The 27,943-nt window shown below is 31.7% G+C and overlaps 4 protein-coding genes across 14 annotated transcripts in view; 2 read left to right on the plus strand and 2 right to left on the minus strand.

Moving 5' to 3' along the window:
- LOC119600662 (alpha-catulin) overlaps positions 1–9,528 on the plus strand; it is a 56,600-nt gene extending 47,072 nt beyond the window's left edge. Inside the window, exons 1-7 of one of the 3 annotated variants that reach the window (XM_037951074.1) lie at positions 2,901–3,062; positions 4,771–4,949; positions 5,013–5,193; positions 5,254–6,821; positions 6,894–7,202; positions 7,264–7,470; positions 8,062–9,528. In XM_037951074.1, the coding sequence (XP_037807002.1) occupies positions 4,923–4,949; positions 5,013–5,193; positions 5,254–6,821; positions 6,894–7,202; positions 7,264–7,470; positions 8,062–8,184 (2,415 nt within the window). In that variant the 5' untranslated portion in view covers positions 2,901–3,062; positions 4,771–4,922 and the 3' untranslated portion in view covers positions 8,185–9,528. Of the gene's footprint in view, positions 1–2,900; positions 3,063–4,770; positions 4,950–5,012; positions 5,194–5,253; positions 6,822–6,893; positions 7,203–7,263; positions 7,471–8,061 lie in introns of those variants that run through there. The other 2 variants (XM_037951076.1, XM_037951075.1) reach the window with 2 other exon arrangements.
- Positions 9,529–10,541: 1,013 nt separating this feature from the next.
- On the plus strand, positions 10,542–18,635 carry LOC119600660 (focal adhesion kinase 1). 9 transcript variants are annotated; one of them, XM_037951062.1, is made up of 19 exons: positions 10,542–10,586; positions 12,450–12,603; positions 12,665–13,086; positions 13,158–13,435; positions 13,502–13,611; positions 13,674–13,933; positions 13,994–14,252; positions 14,313–14,534; positions 14,602–14,734; positions 14,808–14,940; positions 15,011–15,152; positions 15,218–15,422; positions 15,484–15,632; positions 15,701–15,846; positions 17,214–17,671; positions 17,751–17,861; positions 17,929–18,043; positions 18,118–18,231; positions 18,295–18,634. In XM_037951062.1, the coding sequence occupies exons 2-19, from the start codon at positions 12,564–12,566 to the stop codon at positions 18,478–18,480; spliced, it is 3,483 nt and encodes a 1,160-aa protein (XP_037806990.1). In that variant the 5' UTR covers positions 10,542–10,586; positions 12,450–12,563; the 3' UTR covers positions 18,481–18,634. The 9 variants fall into 9 exon arrangements, with proteins under 9 accessions (XP_037806990.1, XP_037806988.1, XP_037806981.1 ...); XM_037951060.1 differs by having other exon boundaries at positions 10,544–10,617; XM_037951053.1 differs by having other exon boundaries at positions 10,556–10,617; positions 15,701–16,914; positions 18,295–18,588.
- Positions 18,636–19,156: 521 nt separating this feature from the next.
- LOC119600651 (benign gonial cell neoplasm protein) lies at positions 19,157–24,552 on the minus strand. The gene is given in 4 exon segments (XM_037951044.1): positions 19,157–19,362; positions 20,762–21,449; positions 21,552–22,931; positions 23,034–24,552. Coding segments are annotated over 4 exon segments (3,720 nt in total). The 3' UTR covers positions 19,157–19,229.
- A 636-nt stretch (positions 24,553–25,188) lies between these two features.
- Positions 25,189–27,943, minus strand: LOC119600640 (exostosin-2). Its single transcript, XM_037951024.1, has 3 exons — positions 26,245–27,943; positions 26,020–26,179; positions 25,189–25,959 (listed from the first exon to the last, which is right to left on the minus strand). The coding sequence occupies exons 1-3, from the start codon at positions 27,704–27,706 to the stop codon at positions 25,458–25,460; spliced, it is 2,124 nt and encodes a 707-aa protein (XP_037806952.1). The 5' UTR covers positions 27,707–27,943; the 3' UTR covers positions 25,189–25,457.

A 27,943-nucleotide genomic window follows, 5' to 3' on the forward strand; every position in this document is an offset into this window, starting at 1 on the left:
CGTTAATCATATTAGACATTTGAAGCAGCATGCATTCTTTGTAGCATTTTCCATAATTAAATAACTTTTCCTGGAGTTTTCTCTCAGATAATTAATTTTAAATTAAATGAAGAATTCATGTTCTTTCGAAAACATTTATAATAATAAGGAATTTTCGTGTTTATATCACAGTAAAATAGGGTTTAAATGTTTAATCAACCATAAACTACCACCCAACTGTTGTAGGGTGACAAGTGTGAAAATTTTTCACATTCTGGGCAGTACCGTTTGTTGGTGACCTACAGCAAATGAACAAAGTTGTTTAGTTTAACATACATTTTATTAATAATTACTGTTATTATACACCATTTTCAATAAATCCGATTATGTTGACATCTTATGTAAGTTATTTTTCAATAATGTTGTAGAATTAACTTAATGATGATGGTGGTGATTATTATTATTATAACGATATCACCATATGGATGAAATTTTTGAACATTATTGGATCATATTTGGATCAAGTGCTTTTAACCAATGACTTTGATCAATTTTATATAGTTTTACAGTTTTAGAAAATAATACTAAGACTCTCAATATTGAATATTATTATTACTTCTACTAAAACCATTATATTTATGAACACATTCCAAGTAATAGGAAAGACCTTTGGGGGAAGTTTGTTCCACGTACGGACAGTACGATTTAAGAACGAATTCTTTCTGCAAATGAATATGCTCTCGATGAATGATCAGTGTTGCGTTTAACTATGCGACTTTCGGGAAACAGCTCCCTAGTTTCAGAAAATGACATTGCATTGTAGTATCGGTAGAACAGTAAAACGCACTCACGCTGCTCCAGAGTATCAATAGAGTTGGAAACCCTACTGTCACCGATACTTTCGCCCTCTCCTGTACGTGGTCGAGTAGCCGTACCGACCTATTATACATAAGAGTTTTATTCCATTTTAGATCGGATATATGTAAGTGGTATAGTAGTGAGAGGGAATGATACTGCACTAGTCTTGCAACGTTTTATAATACCGAGACAATTGAATGCTTATTTCGTCATTCAAGTGTCTAGTGTTTAGTCCAGCGAACATCGCACTGTATTCTCATGTCCAAAAAATCAAGAGCTTCTAATTCTTGTACGATTGTGCGTTAAAACACTACATTGAGTCCTGCGAGCATTAAAATTAACTCTAATAGCACCACCCCATTCAGAGATTTCCACTAGATTTTGATTTACTGATTCATTCATGTTTTGCCCCATTGCAGCTAACTGCAAAGGGTTTGGCATATAAGAGTAGATAGCGTTAAAATGTTGACATAGAAGATCATTTAGAAAGATAAGGAATAGAGTGGGAGAAAGAACTGAGCTCTAAATTTATCTTGAACTCGTTTGATGAGATCCTATCTAACAACTCCTATAGAGCGATTCCTGATAAAGCTCGATCAATTAGTTTTGGTAAAAGTGCACCGTGATACACCCCATCAAACGCCTTGGAATTATCTATCTATCTATCTATCTATCTATTTATCTATCTATCTATCTATCTATATATGTATCTATATATCTATCTATACATATATATATATATATATATATATATATATATATATATATATATATATATATATATATATATATATATATATATCTATCTATCTATCTACCTATCTATCCATCCATCCATCCAACCATCTATCTATCTACCTATCTATCTATCCCTCCATCCATCCATCCGTCTATCTATCTATCTATCTATCTATCTATCTATATATCTATATATCTATCTATCTATCTATCTATTTATCTATCTATCTATCTATCTATCTATCTATCTAGCTATCTATCTATCTATCTATCTATCTATCTATCTATCTATCTATCTATCTAGCTATCTATCTATCTATCTATCTATCTATCTACCTATCTATCTACCTATCTATTCAGCACATTCCATAACTTTGGAAAGTGCTGAACAAATTGCATTTGGCGATAATTTTCAAGATTATTAGCCTATCTCTTTTTGGTAATTTTTAGTAATTTTGGCTAATGGATGAGCTAGCATCGAAGAGTATTCTGGTCCAGGAGACCTACATATTTATAATGAGATCTGCTAATACCTTTTTAACTGCACGAGTTCAAAAGAATATGTTTGGCATGGTTACAAGTACTCTTTCGAGCTCGGGCAACGGTTGATTGCTTTCTGGCAAGCAAGAGTTACAATACATTTGAATAAAATGATCCCGCAGTTTCCTACTCTATAAAGCTATTGCAATCTTGAGCTTAAAAGATGTTACTAGTAGTTTCTCGGTGGAGTTAATATGTAATGGCTGATTTCTTTTATAACCGGATTCAGCCAGCCCAATGAGACTGCGGTAACTGTTGAGCTGTTCATTAGAAAAATAATCCGTCAAAAAATTTATAACTCGAACATTTAGCAAAGTGTTTGTCATTCAGCTAAGCATGGTGTTCCCAAACATACTTTCAAATTCATTTCTATGCTGGGTGATTAAAATGATAGATGTTAATAGGGAGTGATGGCAGGACTAAAAACTTCTGGGCAAGTGCACGAGATTTTGAGCTTTAATTTCTGAACTTCAGATGATTCATTCAGTCCTAAAACTAATTAAGTATTTGAACACATATACAGAGCGCTCATTTACTATAAGTCTGACATAACTCAAAATTTGAGTTTTTAAAAGCTTGTTGTTAAAAAACGTTTTTAAAATAAACTTTCTGTCCATTATTATATATTTTTTAAAATGCTAGTAAGTAACTAGCAGTCGAAAAATAATACTAAAATGTGTTTTCGATTACACTGCCACAATGCAACAAATTTATCGATAATCATGTAATTTGGAACTTTGTGCGCATGTGTTATCCAGTGACTCTTTAAACACTTGCTTACCTGGGAGCATCTACACAACTTGTGAAGAAAATAAAATAAATAAATTTCCACAAATTGTTTATGTATTTATTTATACATAAACATACAAATTGTTATAAATTAACCATTTAATAATTGTGCAAAATATTCAAAACGTTACTGACATTAATTTGTGTTCGGAAATTAGGTAAAAGTTACGAATTAAAATCGAAAAAAAAACTATATATGAAAATGCCTTTACAGTCATTGTCTTGCAAAAATATTTTGTGTATTTGTCTGTCCTAAGAATATTAAAAAATATTGTGGTAGAGATTTTGTTTGGGGGCATTAAAATTTGCTTTTAAAGTTAAATGTCTACAGGAAACTCCAAACAGGGGAGATATTGGTAAAATATAATGATTAAAGGATTTTTAATGTTAGATTAGAAAAGTGAAAACAAAGAAGAAGCAAGGACGAAAAAAACACAAACAAAACATCAAGTCGTAGTGTGAATTAGTGGTATTTGTAATTAAATTCTCAAAAAAGTGAATAACGGAGTAATCATTCCAATAAGAATTGAAAATATACCTTTTGGATTGATGTATGTAATGAATAGTGTTGCATTTGTGTCTACTCTAGGTTTATATAAATAATTTTTTCAAAATTGTTTTTAATAAATATTTAATTAATATTTGAACCCCTGTATATGAATGTACGTATAAGTGAGTGTATTTGTTTTTACGTGTTGGTGTATGTGAATTTATTCTTACGTCGCTATTTGTCCACAAGGTTACAACGTTACATACATACATGTGCATATAGCTATGGATAAATGTATGTTCATTAATACTGCTCCCTTTTTTAGGGGAAGTTTTAAAAATTTCATTTATTTTAACTTAAACGGTTTCTATTTGGTTTAGTTTAATTAAGAATACCTACTTATTCATCAATAATTAATTTTAAAAAATCAATTGTCTTGCAAAATATTAATTTGCATACAATTTTTAATATACAAATTAGCTAATTTAGGTTAAATTGGCGACATATCACAGAATGTCTAAAAGAACTTCAAAAGTGACAGCCACCATCCCACTGACAGTTAACGCACTAGATTTCTCTAAATTCCACTTGCCCTTGGATATAAACTGGGCTCAAGTGATAACTTTCAGATCATCAATTTCTTGTACTCTTTGGATCAAATTTATAACCTCTAATAGGGTTTCTTAATAATACTCATCAATGGCTCTCAAATTTCTATTAGTTACTTTCTTAGTTACCAAAGAACACGCAGGAGACATGTACAGTTTTGAGGGACCGGCCTAATGTACTTGTATATATTGCAAAAGGGAATAATAACTTGTAATATAAGTATATTATTTCTATGTTTATGGACTGTAACCTTGAAGATGATGATGATAGGCTACGAGTAGCTACTCAGTAAAGGTAAAGTTGAATTGGATTTTAAATCGAATTATATTGTACCTCTAGGTAGACACATACATTTAACTATAGATGGATGAATGTACATATTTTTTATTTCACACGATTGTAACGTTGTTATGTTTGTTTGTAAACTGCTGCTGCCTACACATGTAAAATATGTGTGTTAAAAGTTTTAACACATAAATATATCTATTGATATTTGTCATAAGTACATAATTTCAGATGTTTAAACATATATACATCATTCGTATATATAATGATGTCTATATGCAGTTAATGCAAATATCAAATATGACATTAAAAATACATATTAATTACGAGGTTCTCCGGAAAATTTATTTATTTAGAATGATTATATTTTGAAGAGAAGAATGCAAACTGAATTGATGTATACATACTATATAGATACATAGATATATAAAAAACTAATAATATTTTAATTTTAATATTCATAAATTAAACATCATTACTAGAAACTACTAGGTGATCAGCAGATCCTATTGAATCTACTAATTATGAGAAAAAGTATTTTAAAATCAGAGCAAAATAAATAGGATATAATTAAAGGTTTAGCGCCTAAACACACACGACACACGGAAGATCGTGACAATAAACGAAAGTAACAATGATATCTGCAAATAATTTGGAGCCGGTAAGCCTATCAAGTGTAAGGCCAACATTAGGCACATGAAATAATAAATATTATTTATTACAGTTAACACCGCAACGGCACTTGGACATGAGTAGTGAACAGAAACTAGTGACTTGTAAACGTGTAGGACAGGCCATAAATATGGCTGTCGATCGTTTAGTGACAATAGGAGAAATTATAGCTGAAGGATTTCAGGATATCAAGGCTGATATGTTTGACTGTTGCAAAGATGCTAGAGATACTGGTATGAACTTAAAGACACATATCTGTGTAAAATTTCTAATTATGTATATTCGTTACTTAGGTAAATCGATTGAACAATTATGTATGTCTGGAGATTTGATTAATGAGGCTAGCAGTTTGGCCGTGGGTATACCCAAAACTTTTGTTGATCATACTGCCATAATATTGGCTTCACGCTCTTTACTAACCTCTATAACTAGAGTCCTGTTGTTGGTTGATATTATTGTCGTTAAACAACTATTTACCTTTAAATATAAAGACAGTAAATGTCCCCAGAATCTGGAATGTGTTATGAACTTTACGAAATTTGTGCAAGCTTTTTCGGCTTTTGGTACAGAAATGGTAGAAATGACATGTTTGACTTCAAACGTTGCCAACAACAGCTTAAAAGAAGAAAGAAGACGTTCAGAAATTCTCTCAGCCCGCCAGGTTTTGGATCATTCTGTAAAGGTATTGATAACTTCATCAAAAGTTTGCATGATCCATTATAATTGTGTTATAGCAAGAGAAAATCGCAATACAGTATTTTGTCAAATACGACGTGGCATGGATCACATACATTTTATAATCAAGGATGCAATTCTAGAGTCGGAATGGCATTCCTCGAAGCAACACTACTCCTATTACAACAACGACGAGCGTGGCACCATACATGCAACCATACAACACTTTACCTATCTAATGCAATGCTGTCGCTATAAAACGAAACACAGTGATCCCTATCTAAATGCCAAACTTAATCACAGTGTCTATAGAAAAAAGTCGGTCGAAAAGCGTTGGGCAATTGACAATAAAAGCAAAAAATTATACGACTCTGGTGGTCTACCCGAGGGTGAACGTTTGTTAAATGAATGCTATGGCCTAGATCATTATTCCACCAGCAGTAGCAGCAATAGTCCTAAGTACAAGACAATCAGTCCAGATTGCGTGTGCGGTGATCTGATTGAAAAGATCTTGATATCCTTCGATCGGATATTGGAAAACATACATGATTTCACAGATTCTCCCTATACCAGCCATGAAATGCGTGAAAACATTTTAATATATTGTGATCACTGTACCAGAGAACTAAATAAGTACCTAAGAAATGTTGTTGCCAAACAAGGAGAACAGCAACAATATTCCAAAGATCATTTTCAAGATGAATACATTGACACTGTGCTAGCTACCGTGAAAACACTTTCAGAACAATTAATAAATTCGGCCATTGAACAATCGCGTGAAATGTTCAAGGCTCTGAAAGTGTCTACGGAACTCGTCAACAACCTTAATGTGGCCATTTCTCAGCAAAATTTGCCGCATTTTACACAACAAGTTAATGAATTTCATGAACATTGTGATCATATTTTAGAAGTATGTAAGCTACTACGACATATAGCTGTCCAGGATGCTTTAAAAGAGCAGGCTAGTCACGTTTCGATTAATCTAAGAATCTATGGACCGCAAGTGATATTAGCTGCCAAAATCCTAACAAAATTTCCTTTAAGCAATGTGGCTAGTGAAAACTTTGATGCCTTTGTAGAAATGTGGACTTGGCTGGTATCTGAGGTTACATTGGTATCGAAAAAGATATTAGAGTCAACGACCGATATAAACGATCATGATTTGAAATATTTATCCATGGGAACGGTGTGTTAATTACTTATTTTCCAACAACATACTTCTCAAATTAAATTAAATATTATTATAAATTTCTTATAGAATGTTGCCGCTGAAGTTAAACCAACTAAAACAGTAAATTTTCAAAATGATTTACCTGAAAGTGGTAAAGAGTTGGATTTGGAAACTGAAACTGTTAGGAAAGACTTACAGCCACGTTGGAATGAAGAGTTATGTGATAATGATATAATAAAGAGAGCTAAAAACTTATCGGCCATGGCGTTTTTAATGTATCAGTTTACAAAAGGCAATGGTTCCCTAAAAACTACACAAGATCTGTTTACTCAAGCAGAATATTTCGCTGAGGAAGCAAATCGTTTATATAAGATTTTGAGACAATTTTCTTATCAGGTATAGCAAGTTTTTAAATTATGTTTTATTACATTTCTATTAATATTTGTTGTTGTGATAGGTTCCTGCAAGTGCACACAAAAAGGATCTATTAAACGTTTTAGATCGTGTGCCGACATTTGTACAATCACTACAATTCACTGTTAAGGACCATACCGTAGGTCCATCAGCTACCTATGTGAAAGTAGATCATGTTATCAGGGAAACCAAAAATTTAATGTGCGTTATCAATAGTGTTGTGACAAAGTGCCTAGAATGTGCTACCAAGGTAATTTGCAGATTTTTATTTATTTATTTAAATTTCAGGAAAAATTTTCTGTATTGGTACTTCGATGAAAGCACCTAAATGTTTCTAAATTTTTTTTAAACCCAGATTATTGATTAATACATTCGTACTTATTTTGCTAATTTCATATGATTTATAAGTAGGCTATAATAAAATTGAAATATTTTAAAAATTGAATTCTTTGCTAAGTTAGCACTTTTAAACTTGAGTAATCAAATTTTTTTTTTTTAAATCTTGCTTGTCAATAGTTTTAATTAGGGGTAATTAATAAATCAAATGATTTTTTTTCTTCAAAAACATAATTTTCGCACTCATAAATCCATTTTGATTGGCGTCTGACATAACCTTACTTAACTTCTAAAACTTCCAAAAATTATGCAATATCAAATATTTTTTACTACTCTTGGAAATATACTACCATGTGAGATTTAAACTTTCAACAATAACTTGTTTAACTGAAAAGAATTATTAAACGTTTTTTAGTTTATGTTTTAAAGGAAATTGTCGTTAAAAAGTCATAATTATTCAACCATGTATTTGTTTCAAACTTTATTCCATTTCAATCCAATTTAGTACAACTTGGACTTTAATAGTGTTGCCGGAGGCATAACGGCTGGTTCTATGGGTGCCGATGATTGTGGCGGTGGAGCCATGGATTCAAAGGGTACCAGCAATAGCACCGAAGGAAGCATGTGACATTACGGGATGGCTCGAAGAGCCAAAGGTGACACGCGTCGAACTCGTGTTTCATTTTTACTTTTCTGATTGTTATTCATCGAAAGTCTAGTTGTTATATTTCTGAAAACATTTAAAATTCCTGTATGCTATTTATCGGTGGATTTAAACGTAATGTACTTCGTTTAGTGACAAAACTTAAAACTCTGTGGTTTACTTATAAGGAACCACAAGACATATACATACATATTTACATTCTTACATATGTTGTACATTAGGAGTATGAACCATTTTTTCAGGGATAGTACCAAAGGATTTTTAAAATGTTTAAAATAAGTATTTAAATATATTTTAGAGTATATAGCCGACATGGTTAACATCCTCTTTGATACAAAGTTACCATTACATATTTGTAAATTCGATTCTAGTAGAATCCATTAGCAATAACTTTTTTAGAGAACTCTTTTGTAAACCGCACAAAAGTAATTTCATTTATTATTAAATGCCAGTTTTCATTTGTTTAATAAAGCAAAACTTATTAAAGGTCAATCCCTAATGTACATTCATAAAAATCAATCGTTGTAAAAAAAAACAGAATTTTTTTCTTTTTCAAATTACCTATCTAAGTAAGATTAATGTTTGTTTACATACACATACTAAATGTATTTCTTAATCTGTATAAAAAAAGAACATAAACAAAAATGTATGAATGAGTATAATAATAATTAATATAAAAATTTCTTAATTTATTAGAAATTATAATTTTCAATTTGTGGAACGTAGAGCTTAACAATATTACCTCAATGGTTGTTTATAATTGTAGTCCTGAGTACAACATTAAAGTAATAATTATAAAATATATAAAATATTATTAATAATATTAATAATCACGATATTAAGTTTATATTTAATAATTCAAATAATAAATAAAAATATTGAGAGAAATAGACGGTTAAATTCGAACAGTATAGTTAAAATATGTATGTATGTACTATAACAGTGTAGTATGTATGTGACCTGAAGGTGCATAAAAATAAGATGAAACTAATATTAAAATTTTTTATTCAATTATTTCCTTTACTCTTTCTTATACATTTAAACTCGTTTTTTTAATTTATTCTTTGTCCATTTTTTTCTTTATTATGAATTTTAAACATATTTTTCTAGATAAAAAACTTATTAATATTAAAATAAGATTTGAAATCCTTGTAGTATTTACTGTGCATGTCTTCTTAGAAATCGAGCTAAAGTTTTTTCCCCAATTGCAAATTAACAATCTATAAACAAAAATCATATTTAAATATAATTGCTTTAGTATTTATCTTTGAATTTCAAATTTATTATGTGAATTAAATGATTTTAAAAAGAAAATATAAATCAAAATATAATTCGTTTTAATAAAAACTTAATTATGCTTGTATTAAGGTAAGAAATAATAATAATTAAACATTGATTAGTTTTGAATTTAATTTATTAAGTCAAAAACTAAACAAATAATGCAACATATGGATTAGTTTTGAATTTCAGTTATTTTCTTTAGATGCCAATAAGAAACAGATAACGTAATTATTTTAGAAAATGTTGAATATGTACATCCTTCTGCATTTTTTTTTTTTTTTTTTTTTTTTTTCATTAAGTAAGTTTTGATCTTGGCTCGAATTAAAATTTTCAACAGTTTTAAAATGTCATTAGATCATCAAACATAACAGACTTCATATTTAACGATTAACCTTTAGAGCCAATTATCAGGTTGTTCTTGAAAGTTGTTTTTAAATACCCGATTAGTAAATTAATTTGCTAGTTTAAGCGGCCAATGAAAGTGGTTTAAACATGGGCCAGATAAGCAAAATGTTTGTGAAAATGAACATTGAAGGCTTTATGTCATGAATTAGATACATTTTCGAGACTAAGCTAACTTTCCACTTAAAAACTAGCCTGCCCGATGCATGATATTGTTCGAACGGGAAGAGCTAGGGTTTTGAAATTTTCTACAAATATTCGTTTGGTATTGAAATCTGACAATACATATTTGTCAATGAGAGGCCCCCAAAATACTCTTTAAACCTAAGTTTTTTTTTTATACAATTATAGAAGTTGTGCAAAAAAGTGGTAATTTTAAAAATGCTTATGTATATAAAGTAACAGTACTAGATCTGGTTCACAATTTCAAAGAACAAGTAAATTTTAGTAACAGATCCCTCATCTCTTAAACACAATGCATACGATTAGTACTTTTATTTTCGCCCTTAACAATATTACACAACACTGTTGAATAATGATTAAAAAGAAATGAACTGCTCAACACTGCTCTACCAATAAAAATGACATTTTAAAAACTCACCACTAACAGATTTCTAGAGGTGCGTCCGCTGCCGCCGTTAATTTTTGTCGGCGCAAGTCTCTGAAGGTGCGTCTAGACGAAAGTAAATTGATTGATATATATTTTTTGCGGAGGTGGTTGTTGTTTTTTATACTATGTGATTGCAAAATATATTTACGAAATAATATTACAATTAAAACAAAAAAATGTTAAACTAATCAACAATCATAATGAATATTTAGTAAATTCACTAAAATAAATTAATTGCTATCTGTTAGCCGTGCGTGTGTGTGATAAAGATTTTCTACATGTTAAATTTGTGTGAAGAAAAAAAGAAAAAAAAAACTACAGAGTAAAAAAATTGTGCACATAGTGGTATAACGCCTTAAAATACAAAAATAAACATAAATTATTTTATTACAAATAGAAAAAGATCGGGTGTATACTAAGTTTTATAAACAGCTTTTAGAAAATTTTTTTTTTTGGCCGCCCGGACAGACGGTGCCAACTGTTTAGCAAATATTCTATTAAGTTTTATTTGGTTTAATTTCCTTCCATATTCATTTGACAAGCGTGTGCTCATTTTTTTATTTTCATCTATAGTATTTTTACTGCTATGAATACATATTAAAAATATAAAATGATAATTTAGGTACAATAACCGCAAAACAAAAATGTAATAAGTTGTGCTGTGCTGAGTATTTGTTTACACACATCCATTCCGTTCCATTATGCTCCTCTCCATAATAATAATTTGATTCTTTTTAATATATTTTTTTAATTCATCCTACGTATATGTACATATGTGTATATCTATGTATATCTGTATATTTAATAATGTATTTACATATTTACATACAAAAATATTATGGAGTGAAAATATATGTATGTATGTATTTTACATATGCATGCTTAAACGAAAGTTTTTTTGTTTCTGCATGAAACAGTTGGACAAGTGTTTGATGACAGTATACAATTTTAAATAAAATATTTTTGTTTCGCACTCATCTATTATTAGGAGATTATTTAATGTCTATGCTAAGTCATAAACCGGCTTAACATTAAAATGTTGTAGATCGATTACAACTCTTAAAAAGTGGAAGATAACTCTTAACCATACGGTCGCGAAAGTCTTAATACTGCTTTAAAAATGTGTTAAGTCTAATTTCAAAACTTTGGCCATGTTCAAATTTCGGAAATTCTTTATAAAATTGTGTTATCATGACCCGGTTAACGAATATTTATGTATCGATCGATGTGAACTGAATTTTCCAAAAGTCGCTACATATTATCAGTGTGATGCTTAAGTTTTAAAATAATCATACGGTTTTCAACGATACCACTACATTTTCTTCAATAGCAAACCTTTATTCTAAACAGATCCTTGGTTGTATTTATTCTAGTTCAATCTTAAATATACTTATTTCCGTAACAACTTAAACATGTCAAATTATTAAAAATTTAATTGTATAATAAGATCGCAAAGATTTTAAGCGAATGTATTTATTGGAAGTTTTCAATCTAAAATATCAAGTTAAGTAAACAGCAGAATCAATCGCTAAAAGTTTTCGATTAAGTTTATTTTTAAAAACGATTTCGATCTTCAAGCAGATAAAACTAAAAAGAACTTTGTAGTTCTAATTTTTATGCTAAAACGGTGTATATATTGCTAAACATTCCTATAACTGATATCGAGGGTGATCATTTCACAAAAAAAAAAACATTAATAAAAAAAGTATTCGTTCTGAAGTCGTTCTTAATAAGAGAATTCTTCTAAGTAACCACTATGTGCATTTAGGAAATATTTACAATTTTTTTACCTTAGTTCTACTATTTTAGGTTTAATAGAAATAATTTATCATATTTACCGTTGAAAATGTTATAAATAGAAAAATTTTAAAAAGAGTTGGAGATCATTAAAAAATATAAATATAATGAACATTTTCTCTTTTCATGTCTCCTGTAGGTACAACATTTAAAAGTACTCAACAACACGCATGATAATATGAACAATTAATTTAAGGCTCAAAGTTTTTAAGACATAGGGACTTTATATTATAGAATAAGTTAAAACAAAAGCATGTCTCAGTCCTTTAATAAAAATCATACTTTTAATCAAGGTAAGTACTAAAGAACGACACGAACATTGGTAGTATTTTAAGCAAAATTATCTCTTTTAAGCAAATATATCAACAAAATTTAATTTGAACGTTTACTGGCCGAACAATCAACATCATGCGGTTTGTGTGGACGGACACAATGACACCGTTCAAGACATCATTGAGAAGACGGTGGCGATGGTGCCCACTGGCCCGAAACCGAATCCCCAATATTATGCTTTGCGTTTGCAAAATATGGTAACAAAAGAAACATTGTGGATGAATAAGACGACTAAAATAGAAAAACTACTTGAACACATATGGAATTCAGCCTGTCCGAATACGGAATGCCCGCAGCAAAGGTCACAAAATACGCCACCAACCCTAAATGTTAACGACAAACTGAGCGTTTGGAGACCCGAACTACGAATACGTTACTTGCCACACAGCCTCAGAGAACTTTATAATGAAGATAAAATCACATGTTATTTTTATTTCGATCAGGTATGTTAAAGCTCTATAATAATTTCTTGTAATTTACAATTATTATTATTTGTTATTGTTGTGTATTTAAGGTGAAGCAAGATTTTATACAATCAAATTCAAGCAGTATAGATTTTGATAGTGCAATACAACTTTGCTGTTTGAGTATGTTGCACTATTTTCGTAATGTGACGCGTCCAATACCAGATAAGAAGCAACAACATGTCGAGCATATTGACAAGGAAGTAGGCTTTCATCATTTCCTACCAAAAACTGTGATATCTTCAACAAAGCCAAAGAATCTGAAAAAAGTGATACATACAACATATAAAAAGATGTACCAACTAACAGATGTCGAATATATAACAAAGTGAGTAAAAGTTAACACAGTTTCACTTATATAATGGTTTATATAAATAAATCGTTCGTTTCCAAGGTATTTTGACATTCTCAACAAGTTCTATGAGACAGAGTATGAAAAGTTCTCCGTTACTTTGAGTTCGTCCTGGAACATATCGGGTTATCTTTATGTTGGACCTAAGATAGGTACTATAAGATGTTTTTGTTGTAAAAGGAAACTATAAAAAGAAGTATTATTTCCATAACAGGTCTTTCATATCAAACACATCCGCAAGCAAATATGATACAGGTGGCCACCTTTAAAGACATAAATCGAATAACGACATTATTTTTGCCCAAAGATGATTTACATTCCAATAACGAAACGAGCCCCAAGCCAGTAGTACCTACTAATGACGATGGCACACAATTATCCAAAACCTGCAGGTGCCGCGAAATGAAAACCCAAGTTCGAATTACAACAAGCAGTAATGATGAAGATTTAGTAATAACATGCAACGGTTACAATGTAAGCTGAAATTTTCATTGCAATGCTATTTTTCACGTTAACTTAACGTTTTGTTCTTAGACGGCTACCAGCATAGCGGATCTCATTGAAGGTTACTGTCTGTTAATAAGCAAAAATCAAGTTTGCACTCTTTGGAATCCTTTGAGTCATCAGAGAAATGATAAAGCTAATGATCTTACAATTCCTATATCGACCTTGCAAATCAGCAATGGTGAACAAGTGAACGATAAACCGGATGAAAACTCAAAGCCCAAATTGAGTGAAGACTATGCCGAGCTGGGTCTGGTAGATGAAGAAGGCGACTATTCCACACCAGCAGGTATATTATTAATCAACTTTCAAATTAGGTTTACTGCTAACAGAATTTTTAACTTTACAGTGCGCAATTATGAATTGGATAGATCGGAAATATCTCTTAAGAATACAATTGGAGTGGGACAATTTGGCGATGTTTACATAGGATCCTATAATACCAAAGTTAAATGTGGTGCAAAAGGTGACAAAAACGATTCAACGAATTCAGCTGTAATACAGGTAGCGGTTAAAACCTGCAAAGCCAACGATGATCCTGAAAAAATGGAAAGGTTTCTTGAAGAAGCTTGTAAGTTTTGTTGACCAAATTTCAATATATTGCCTGTGAAAAATTTAACCTTTTCTTGTCATTACAGATGTTATGCAGAAGTTTGATCATCCCCATATAATACGACTAATTGGAATTTGTAGTGAATCTCCAGTTTGGATTGTAATGGAATTGGCGGAATATGGAGAACTTAGAGCGTATCTAAAATCAAATGCCGAAAAGTAAACTGAAAAACTTAAATTTATTCTTATTTTATTATATTTAATCCATTTTTCGTTTAAACTCTTAAACAAGGCTGCGGAGAGAAACTTTACTGCTGTATTGTTATCAACTATCAACCGCTCTAAGCTACTTGGAATCAAAGAAGTTCGTACACAGAGATATAGCAGCTCGTAATGTTTTAGTTAGTTCGCCCACTTGTATAAAGGTGAGTAATTAAATAAAACACCTTTTTAAGTGTAAATGGAATAATGAATGTGTTTTGGAATATTGTTTAGTTGGCCGATTTTGGTTTATCCCGCTGGGTGTCTGAGCAATCGTACTACCATTCCAGTATGTGTATGTTACCTATCAAATGGATGGCACCAGAGTCAATTAACTTTCGACGCTTTACAATAGCCAGTGACGTTTGGATGTTTGGTAAGAAATTATTAATATAAACGTATATTTAAGAACAAATTTTAATGGATTTTGTGGTTTTCTAGGTGTCTGTGCTTGGGAAATTTTAATGTTGGGTGTAAAACCCTTTCAGGGTATTAAAAACAGCGATATTATAACAAAATTAGAGAATGGTGAAAGACTACCTTTTCCCAACAATTGTCCACCCCGATTGTATTCACTGCTTTCACAGTGTTGGACTTATGAACCGTCCAAACGACCGAATTTCAAAAGAATTAAAGAAACTTTATAGTAAGTAAAATGAATAACTTAAAACCGTTTAAATGTTAAAACGAATCTTCATTTTAAATAGCGAAATTCTAATAGAAGAACGAGCCAGTGGTTTCGATAGTATGAATAAGGAAAATGCTCGTGTTTTATCGATGATTATGAGTAATAATGAAGATGGTGAATTGCCACCCACAAAACCCTCGAAGATACCACAAAGCCTGGGTGGAGGAGGTATGTACAATCATTAGTTTCCTAATATATATTTTCCAATTAAATTAACTTGGGATTCTTTCTCGTAGACAATAATAAGCTGACAAATGACAAAACTACTGCCCTCAGTCCTCAAACGTATATAATAGCACAAAATCCCGAAGTGTTAGCCCGTTTATTGAAGGAAAATGAGAATCGTTGTATTAATCCAGCAGCTTATACAACACCAGCCTCGGTATTTAACAGTTTAGCGGTTGATGTAGATACTACTAAGACAATTAACAATGATTTAGCTCTAAAAACGACAAAACTTCCCGTATCGGAATTTCTAAAGTTAGACAACACTATAACTAGGGATGAAAAGGCCACGGTCTTACAGAGACTTCAACAGGACAAGATTAATATAAATTTAAACGAAACGAAAATGTCACAAATGCCGCCACAATCGCACTCTCAAGCTCAAGCTCAAGTTCATACTCAAACTCAAATACCATCAACAATTCCATCTCAAATGATGGCCAAGGGTACAGCAAATCATATCTGTCCCGTTCCGCAATACATGCGTCAAAGTGATAATACGCATATAGGTTCCATAGATCCACGTTTTACCGCACATCAGTTTTCTTATAGTGATAGTACAGATTTTGAAGGTTCTCTGCAATCTTTGCCCTCGGGCAGATCTCCTTGTTTAGTAGGTAACGAAGATAGAACACAGGTTATTTACGACTTTGGTCGTAATACTCCAGTCAATAGACAAATGGGTAGTGTTTGTGGTAGCCTCGAACGTAATGTCATCGCACCAAATTTTAATAAAAGCAGCGGCAGTCGTTCTATAGGTGGTTCATTAGAACGTAACAAATCGTTTATTAATCCGGTTAATCCTCCGCGTAAATGCGTTCCTCGTAGTGCTAGTCTGGAACGTTCGGTTTACAACAGAGACTTTCCGAAATCTTATTCACGCTCTGGCAGCTTAGAAGCCTATTCGTCGTTTTTAGCCTTTAAAAATCACATGAAGAATTCTCCCGACTACAAAGCCTTCGAAGAAGAAATATATGATGTTTGTCCGGCGGCAAATTTGAAATGTTGTCCAACTACGGGCCAAACATATATACCGATGACTCCTGGCTGTGGCTTTGTTTACCCCACTAACGATCAAAGAATAATGATACAAAGTATGAATGCCAACATTCCCATTGATCAGCCGCCTCCCCAGCAAGAGAGAGTCCAAGAAATGGATTCGTGTGGAAAAGCATTTTGTTCTGAAGTGAATAATAGTAAAGCTATGATACAAATGATGGCGGAGGTTTGAAATTTTAAACTCTTTCGACTTTATAATTTGTTAAAATTATAATTTTTTATACAAGTGTTTTCTGATTTGTTTTTTATAGTTTATAGATGAACGCACGTTTTACATTTTATTATTTTACTTTTTATATAGATTTGAGTTTTATATTTAACTAGCATTTGTTGTAACCAAACTAAAAGGATTTGGGGTTTTATTTAAAATTAAAACCAAACAATTCTTATTAGCATGGATACACAGAAAATTTTGTAAAATTGTAAAATTAATATAAATATTTTATTTCAATTTAACAAATCTAGAAAAACCGCAAAACTTCTGTTGGTCATGACATAGAAACGCCACATTATCCGTTTGGATTGGTAAATAATTCTGGTTGTGATAACGTCTCGACTAATAGTTCTTACAGCTTGGCGGAAAATCAAAGCTACAACTCCCCTTCGAATACAAAACTGAACACACAAAATGTAGGCAACCAGTCTGCATCTTATACGACCGCATCAGACTCTTCTGCTGCATCCAGCCGGCAAATATCTGAGGCACAAAAAAATAATCTTCGACCTAATTTGAATCGTAATAGGGACGATGTCTATTTAGCGACTAAAAATGTGGTGAAGGCCATCATAACGCTGTCACAGGTGGTGGGAGAGAATAAAGGCAACAACTACTTGGAATTAGTTAAAGACATTGGTTTTGAATTAAGAAAACTGTTGCAATCAGTCGATCATATATCGCCTTTAATACCAGCAGAAGCATATAAGTAAGTTGTTTTTAATTCTACTTTGTTGTTGTTTTCATCACTTTAACGAGTTTAATTTATTTTAAATTTCTTCTTACAGGGAAGTCGAAATGGCACATAAAGTATTACCTAAAGACATGCACGAATTGGTGGCAGCTATGAAATTAGCTCAACAATACAGTGATACCACTTTAGATGTAGAATATAAAAAGTAAGTTTTTGTTAAAATTTCAATAAGCATTCTTTTAGTTTTATCGCAAAACATTTACACATTTTAGAAGCATGCTTTCGGCTGCCCATGTACTAGCGATGGATGCAAAAAATCTATTAGATGTGGTAGATGTTATACGACAGAGATATGAATCCGTATTTGGTGAATATTTTGAACAAAATGTAAGAAGCCTTTAATATTACCTAAGATTTGTGTTTAATATATAAATAATTCTGTTGTAAATTGTTATTTATAGGATTCCTCATCGACCACTACAACCAGTAATACTCCCATTGGCGAATTAATGAATGAGGATGGTTATCAAATAATGCAAAATCATCCCATGGAACCCTTTTACTTAAACAGTGCTGTATGTAGTTGCATATTCTAAATACGTTTAATATTTTAACTTTATAATTTATTTCATTTGCAGGAAGCTCACAATATTGTAGTTAATCAAAATCTAGTCCACAAACCTGATAACTTTCATAACGCAAGAAGAAATTCAACATTCAATGCTGACCTAGTAGGCGTGTCGAATTTTACTAATGAACAACAACAACATCAAGCATTAAAAATAATTGAAGATACTAATGATTCAAAGACTCTTAAATTATAATTATAATTAATTAAAAATAACCATTGACCACTATGGTAATAGTGTAATAATAATAAATTAATAATAATACATTTTTCATATTACATAAAATTAAAACTGAATATTTAACATACATGTATTTATTTAAAATGCAAAATAATAAAAGAAAACAAACCCAAAAATATTTTTTTATTAATTTTTATTTCATTTATTTTCATTTCATTAGGTTTCTGCAGCATTTTTCCATTTTTTCATGATCCCGGTTTTCATTTGATATCCTTGGCCTTGGCAACTCTGGCTATTTTTCATTTTTAACAAAATCCAAAAATCTGCTAAAATACCAGGTGAACAGAATCAGTCAGCAAGTGTCATTTGTTTTTATTTTGGTGAGAGTTCTCTTTTACTGTAATTCCTTACATTGTTTATATATCACATAAGATAACCGTGCGTTAGAGTGAGACAACTATAGTGTAATGTTATTTTTTATGTTTTTGTTTTTATTTTGCAATGATGTCAGCTGTTTTTTGTTTTGATCATTGCTTCCTCTCTGTTTACATTCAATTGTATATTTGTATTGAGGTATATAAGTAGAAAAAATGCACACATATTACATTATGTTTGAGTATGTGTGCATGTTAAAATGAAATGAACTTAACAGTTAAATCAACTTATTTGCATATTCATTCACTGAAATTTGTTGTTTTTTTAGCTTAATCTAATAAAAGTTTATCCTTAAAGTTTATTTATGTAATACCTATTAATATAATTAATTATGTGTGTAACCAATTGTTACGTACTGCAAAAATATTCAACAGGAACTCGCCTGTTTTGTTATCAAGTTGTATAGCGACTCGGCGACTAGAGACAGCTAAAAATATGGAACTGCTATTGCTGATTTGGTTTCTGAAAGTAAAAAAAAGATGTAACATGTACCTACAATGTATTGTATTTGTTTTAAACTAATAACTTGTTTTGTTTTAGATTATTTATCACAATATTTTGGGTCCAATGAGCCATCACTAGACCCCCAAAGATTGGTAAATAACAAAAGGAAATAAGGACTATTCTGGAGGCTAACAAATATATATTCTCTAATGTTTACATTTAACACAATCATCTAAAATAAAACTAAACATCTCCATAATATTTCCTCAAATAAAAAATATTAAAAATACAGTGGACGTCCAATAGTACGTACACTCTTTATTACGAATATCCAATAATACGAATGGCAAAATAGTTGCATTGTCTACTCTATAGTACGAATAAAGTCACAATTTTTCTGTTCGATAGTACGAATAACGCATTTTTTATGGGAATTTTGGTTTTATTTACGTATGAATGAAGTTTTTATTATGTTTTTATTTTATTATTTCGGTATCATTCACCTTAAGCTCAGTAATTTTGAAGTTTTTTTGTATTTATTACAAGTGTTTTGTATTTTTAAAAATCCTATACACACAATTTACTGCATGTGTATTTACAAATCAACAATTATTTAGTGTTATTAATTTATTTTATTGGAATTTTGATGACCCAAGAGAAGAAATTAAATTGGATGATAACGCCAATGAGGAAAGTATTTTATTAGTTCCCGACAATAACTCTGCTGAGAACAATATTGAAGCCTCAAAAGCGCTGTTATTGAAAAAGCCGTAAGAATCATTTTACAATGTAATAAACATCGATGTTAAATGATGGATTTTTTAATAAGTAAAATGATATTTATATACATATGTATGTATGAACTGTTAATTTTGAAAGTAGTGTGACTCCACATTCCAAACAATGGGTTTAAGGATAACTATTCTAATTTTTAAGAGAAAATTATAAATTAGAGAATTGTGGTATATTCCATTCAAGTTTCTAATAAATGTTTTATGTAATCTGAACATTTTAATACATTTTAGAACACATATGTAAATTGCAAATTGTCTTTGGCACACATCTTTTTAAAAACATTAAAATTTAATACCTTCTACATATATCTCATTTCAACCATTGGACTCACGATACTTTCAAAATTAACAATTCATATACGTAAATATGTCCCTTTTATGCCTGTTTATGTACAAGAAATTTATTTAAAATAATACACATTTATTATATTTTGTTCCGTTATGTAATTTTTCATGAAAAATAAAACAAAAATAAATAAAATCCAATATTTTATGTGTATTATTTGAATTTAAACATACAAAATGTGTTGTTCAATAATACGAATTTTTCGGTATTACGAAAGGGCCTGACACTATATAATTCGTACTAGTGGACGTCCACTGTATGTATGATTATTACTTACAGAATATCGATAAGACCAATGTCACATTTAAAGCAGAAATGCAACTTTAACAGTCCTTTATCCCATTCCGCAAGAGCAACGCCATGTAGATAATCCGGATTCAATGAATATGAGATGACAAAAGTTAATTTGTTTTCTAGAGCTGTTGGCGATAACATGGCAGCCAGCAAATGATACCATTCACTATTATAATAACTATTATTATTGTCATTCATTTCATTGTTATTATAGATCATAAAAAATTGTTTGCTTATTGCTGCAAAACTATTACGATGATTTGTGATTTTATAACATGATTTCGTTAATAAAGTATAGGCACTATGATTCATTATAAATTGATTTGGTAATGCTTTGGGTCTTAAGCCAATTTTTTCTGGTTGCTTAAAACCATTGGCAATATCCTCTTGTGTTAAGATCTTTTCAATGCAATCGAATAATTTCGAGTTTTGTGTCAAGGTAAGAATATGATGAGGTCGTTTGTGACTCTCTAAACAACCACAATATTGTAAATAATTTTCGTACATACTGTAGAAACTTTGTCGGGTTTTTAAAATCAATTGAGCCTCCTTGTGGTCTGCAACGAAGGATATCCAATCATCTATGCGGAAGTGGCAGCGCTGATTTTGCAGTTCTTGTTGTTGGTTTCTTATAAGCTGAATGCTGGAGGATGTTGTCATTTTAGTGGGTCCTAAGGGAAAAGGGTGATAAAACATTATTAATGATAATAATGGATCTTTCTATAAAAATTTAGTTTTATAAATACAGTTAAGTCTAATCTACAAAAACTCACCTGCAAACAAAGCAACTGTAATGGGCGTCACAACAGTATTACATTCGATACCATTACAACTGGAACTATTTGTTTCTTTTCCGTACACTATCCAGGGCGAGCCAAAATTCAACGAACTCATCGAATCTAAATCCAATGGTCGCAAAACAGAATTTGGATGTAAAACCATTTCCCTTTTGCAGGGCGATTTAATACGATTGACTTTAGAATCCAATACACATATATTAGGATACATTCCACCAACTAGGGCGGCTTTGATGACAGACCAACAATTCGATTTGAGATTTATATAATGCATACTAAGATCTCCTTTGCTATGTATTAATTGTGATGATCTCAAAGAGCCAACCAATTGAGTACGCATATTGCACACCTGTTCCAACAGGCCATTCAAAATGAAATGATATTCATTCAAATCCAAACACATTTCCTCATTTCTAAAATTATTTTGCCATTCTTGATACAGACGCAAATACATTAAATGATCGGATGGAATTCCCTCGGATAAACGTTGTTTTTCTTCTTTAATATTATGACGCAATAAATCCCTAAAGGGTTCATTTAAATGATTCATATAGTGTGATAACTCTAAGGGATCTAAAGTCGACATAAAGCCCACAATTGTTAGTACCGGATCCAAGCATTGCAACAAAATTGCAAACACCAATATTTTGCCCAAATAACATTCCACCGGCACATCTATAAGACGACAGCCTAGCCAGGTTATATCCTCTAGGTCTGTGAAGACGTTTATTTTCTTTAAATTTTCTACAGTCCGATAAATTTGTATGAAAGGCGGCTTAACAATTGTTTCTTGTAAATATTCTGCCACCATGGTATTTGGAGACAAGAGCTTGACTGAGAGACACACACGATCTAAATTTATATTCAATATTTCGGGTGTAGGAAAATCCGGTAGATTTCCATAGACGCTTTTGGGTATTAAACGAAAACAAACTCCGCCTGGAAAAACGTTTTCATAGTTATTAAAAATTTAACTTAATTAAACCTAACACTTGCCTGTTTCTTGGCACAAAAGCAACAAACGATTTTCCATGCTATCCTTTGGTGACCATTCATAAAGGTACTCTTTACACATGCTACGATAATTATAAATACAACGATAATGGCGAGCGGCATCGATGACATATTGTATATCATCGAAACACATTAGACTTTCAGCTATATCAGTGGCTAAGATTAATTTTACCATATTGGGCCATTTTTGTATTATGGCATCTAAATCAGTTTTATCAATCGAATTGTGTAATAAAAATACCATAATTTTTTCGGGAATATTACCCAAGAGCTTTTGCTTAAGTATTGCATAATTAAGTTTTACTAAATGTTGGTATGAGGGTAAAAATACAATTATGTTGCCTGAGGATTAAAACCAAGAATTTCAAAATTATAAGTTTACGACAATGTAACGATAAATGTTATTTTGGATCTTTTTATTAAATATTATATAATGCTACTCACCATTTTTCCAACGTTTATTAGAATTTATCATTTGTAGAATATCTAAAATAAGATAATAATCAATATAGTCCTTTTTTAATCCCTCTACTGATGATAATCTCTGTTCATAATGTGACATTTGCAAGATATCGACACATTCTTTATAACCCATAGATATGGCCGCCTTTAAAGCATTTGTGTTTTGATTATCACTTATATAAGGATCAGCATTTAGTTGTAAAAGCGTTTTAATATGAGTCGCTTTGCCAAGGAGAGAAGCTATGATTAAGGCAGTTCTACCGGTGGCCGAATGGCGATAATTAATATTACAACATTCACCCTTAACCATGTAGAGAAATGACTCAAAATACTGATCAGATGCCATTCTCTCATAAGACTCCAGACATCTGTCCAGATGTTTACTATTAATGTTATTTCTGGCGTTTTTTACAGGTAGAGCATAAAACGCTTTTGTTATACCAGAAGAAATACGTGTTTCCGGCAAACACTCTAATATATCCTCTAGATATAAAACATCAATATTTTTCCCTACGTCATCGTTGGTTTTGTCCAAACATAATTCTTGACCCTCGCCAAAGTAATTGAGAAATTCCATATTGTTGCGCGAGCTTGAAAGCAGTATGACCTTTAAGTGTGGATGATACAAAAGAGCCTCTTTTAATTCACGCAACAGCAGATCTGCATAAGCCTCATGCAGATGCACATCTACCACAACTACATGAGAAATGTGACGAAAACTATCCACTATCGATTGCCCCATTAGTACACGTAAAAGAAAAAATGAGGTTGTATAGACCAGATTTGATGAATCGCTAATGCGGCTTTGAAGTTGTATTTGATAAGCTACGGTTTCACCAACTTTTTCTTGAAAACGTTCAGCTACTTTTTCACTATTGTAGATGGCCACCAAATGTTCCCTTTCGACACATATAATTTTGCAATGAACTTTCTTTTCGGCACAGCTATTTATAATGTACATGGGCAGTATGGTAGATTTGTCACATTTGGGACCACCATTAACTATAACTACGCGATTGGTTTGTAGGCTATTCAATAGAGCCTCCTTGTATGGTTGGAAAGGGCAACCATTTTGACAGCTCTGCATGGCATAATTATTGGGACGCGCTAACGATTGTTTCAAGGGGCCCAAAGAAAAACGATGTTGCGGTACCACAGGTGTATTACGAGGATTATTAAATCCGGAAATTATCTTATCTTCTTGGCCTGTACTAGAGTCGCGACAGTTTAACACGTACATATCCTTCACAGATTCCTTTTGTATTTTCAAGCCTGTCGGCTCTTTCAAGACGTGACAACAACTATCCTTAAACACAATCACATGCTCCTGTCCGTCATAGACATAGGTCTGCATTCCTAAACTCAAATCATTGGTGGACTTGATGAAATGCTGACGATCCAAAGAAAACAGAAATCCCAAAAACTTCATGCAACATCTTTGTCCAAAACAAAACTTGTATAACTGTTCCGATACATATAGCTGTAAAGCTTGCGTCGACATTTTCACAATTATTTTCAACAAAATACGTAAAACTTTATAATAAAAAATAAAAACTTTTATACTCCAACACAAGATAAAACGCAACTCAATAAAAGATCCGTTACTTTAAGAATTACAAAAGATAAATGCGTAAAGTTGCCACTAGTATGTGCTAAAATCAGCGCTGCCATGTGAAATAAAAAATGTTTGGAAAAATCGCCAACATTATTTAAGCCAGTGCATCTTCACAAAAAATTTAGTTTTGTAAAAATTAAGCCAAGATTATTGCACAAAAAGATATTTTTGCAAATCACTGGTTAAATAGAAAAAACTTTAAAGATGGCGCGAAAAAATTCTTGCAGCATAATTTTTTTCTAAGTCGGCAAATAAGTCAACAGCAATCTCCATATAAAATACACATGTTTGATGTACTGGTCTTCTATGGATGTCAAGCAGCAATGTATTTTTGTGCCATCATGTTGACGCTGCCGACGCTTCAACAAAGCTTGTTTGACGTTGAAGCAGCAGAGAGATAAATCCATAAAATTGTCTCTATCAGTGCTGCCATGAGAAATTACAATGTTTGCAAAAAATCGCCAATTTTATTTAAGCCCTGTGCATGTTCACAAAAAATGTCAAATTAAACAACTATTTTAGTTTAATCTCTATTTATTTGAATATTACTAAATTAAAAAGCGTAATGTTTAATGTTTATAATAATATTTAGATAATATTCTACTACATGGAGCTAATTAATTGATATTCTTAAATGCGAGTGATAATTTAAAATGGAATAAATTATCGGTTTTAAATATTTGCTACTACATACATACACATATATTTTGTTTATTACCCTTTACTAAAGATTGAATTAATTTTTCAAAATAATTTCAGTAATTAAATTTGTACTTATTTTCATATACCGTTTATAAGGTACCCATGTCACTAAATCTCTTTAACTTTTCTGGGAAATTGTCTTTAAATAAGACAGGATCTGCTCTAAATTCCACCGAACGTAGTGGCATTCGTCCATAGATATGTGAAAATTCATCAATACATCTTGACCTTTCGCGCATGTGATTTAAATCGGCTGATAACATTTCATTGTTTGCGCATTCGGGACATTTAAACTTTTTTCGAGGAGTTACTTTTATTGGTGGTTTATTGGTGACATTCGACACTAAAAAGTTCATTGCGATGTCCTCACAGTTCATGCGGCTATCTACAATTTCCCTTATAACATCAGGCATGCGATATGTATACATATGACTCCAATATTTATGATGAAATGCTGCTCCAGTTAGAACCATAGAGATTTGATTTGTCCATTCAGACTCATAACGCCAGTGAGAGGTTAAATTTTCCCATACATGTAAACGACTGGGAAAGCCTACTATTCTATCCGGAAATTCGCGCCAAACCTCATAGCTAATCAATCGAATTTCAATGTTTTAATTTAAATTTCAGGCACAGTTAAATTTTTCTTACCCAAATTCTACTTCATCGTCTGTTAACATGTTAATATCATCATCAATTGTCAATATAGCTTCAGTTTCTATATCCTTGTAGGGGAAAAATCGATTTGAAAGTCTATTATTACGTGTTTGTATAATTTTTATGGGTCTAGAAATGGCGGGGAAACTGGACACTAAAAATATAATGTAAAGAAAATTATATACTTTCTTCAATTGCTCATATATACAAGTTACTTACATAAAGGTGGCGACTTTTGTTGATTATTCCAAATGACCAGTATTGCATGCAATGAAGGTACTAAAGATAACTTTTCTATCAATATGAAAAGACTTTCTACACGATCATACGTCAAAATAACTGCAGTAAAGCCATCTGCTCGACTTACAACACGCGATAAAAAGAGAGGATTTAGGGCCACCCCATTAGAGCTATCCACAAAGTTCCAATGCTTTGTGTTACGTTCATTGTGTGGAAACATACGAGTTTGTAAGTATTCTAATGTTGTCATTGTAATAGAACGTATGCTGTTAAAGTAGTTATTGTACAATAGACGACCCTGGCGTTTCATCTCTTCGATTTTATCCACCGATATTCGCTTAATTCTTTCCATAATCAAGTGTAAATCGGGTTCGCGTATTCTTATGGATGCCAAAGACCAGTCTATAACATCTTCAAAAGGCAAAACATATGTGTCTATCGCGATTATTGGTATACAGTTTAAGGCGAGCATTTCCAAAAGATCGGGTTGTCCCAGTCGTGCGCTAGCACCCAATAAACAAAAAGTTCCTTTGGATAAAACTTCAGGATATTCAAACTTATTCTCCTCATTATTCTCTGCTAAGCAACGTTCACCACGTATGGCTTTATCATTACACTGTTTTAGAAACAAAATGTCGTTGGGATACTCATCTAAGAGACTTCGCACTGTCCACAATAGTTTTGGCAAAATATTAAGTTGTGCCACCACTAAGGTATATTCACCAGACGTTGAAGTTCGCGCGGTGGGATGACTTCTTAAGAAAGGACTCCAAACAGGTATAGAAACATCAAAACCTCGTCTATATGACCATGAGTCAAAACCAGCTCCCACCACAATAGCATTATCCGAATTCACATCAATCACTGTGTTGAATGTGGGATAGGAGCCGGCGAGCATATTAAACAAAACATGATTTCGTCCATCGTTCCAGTGCTCCAACGATGCCAGTGCTCTATTCACCAAATCAATATTAACATTATTCTGATTTATCAAATCAATACTTGGTACAAAAAGACATGCCTGATTTGGATTTGAGGTATAATATGGACTCTTAACTATGGTGCTTAAAATTTGATAAAACTCCTGTGTTAAAGGCGCAGCTTCAGCACCAGAACTAGCATCAATGTACTCCACTAAGGGGTAAACATAAATACTAATCCGGTCATGCCCACAACGATAAGGATCCACACAAGTCCATATAGAACAATTCTGGCGACGTTCCTTCGATCTGTCTGCGCTTTCGGCTAATCTCACCTCTGTAATGTCATTAAAGTCCAATGATATCTTATTGTAATACTTTAAATCATTTTTCAGACGTTGGACTCTAGTAACAATATTGTACACAGATATACCACTTAATGCAAAGGCCGAGATCAAAAGTATAATGTAGATATGATGTTGACACTCATTGCGTATAAAAGCAAGTTTATTAATAATCATCGTGAATTATTTTATTATTTCTTTCAATAGTCAAACTTATTTAAGATGCAGAGGAACATTTTTCGATCACTTATTTAACCTTCAACACTAGCATCTTCCACCAATAAATAAGACCTTCCCTTAGGGTTATCAGTATCTATCACCAAATTGCAAACCGGACAATGAAGACAACCACAGATGTAACAAAACAACAATTGTTTTTTTTTTTGTATTTACGATTGCTCCACACGCATTTCG

This window comes from Lucilia sericata, unplaced genomic scaffold (assembly GCF_015586225.1).
Source record: "Lucilia sericata isolate MDLA Ls3-8-SP2 unplaced genomic scaffold, ASM1558622v1 Contig000118F_arrow, whole genome shotgun sequence".
In the NCBI taxonomy this organism is placed as follows: Eukaryota; Metazoa; Arthropoda; class Insecta; order Diptera; family Calliphoridae; genus Lucilia; species Lucilia sericata.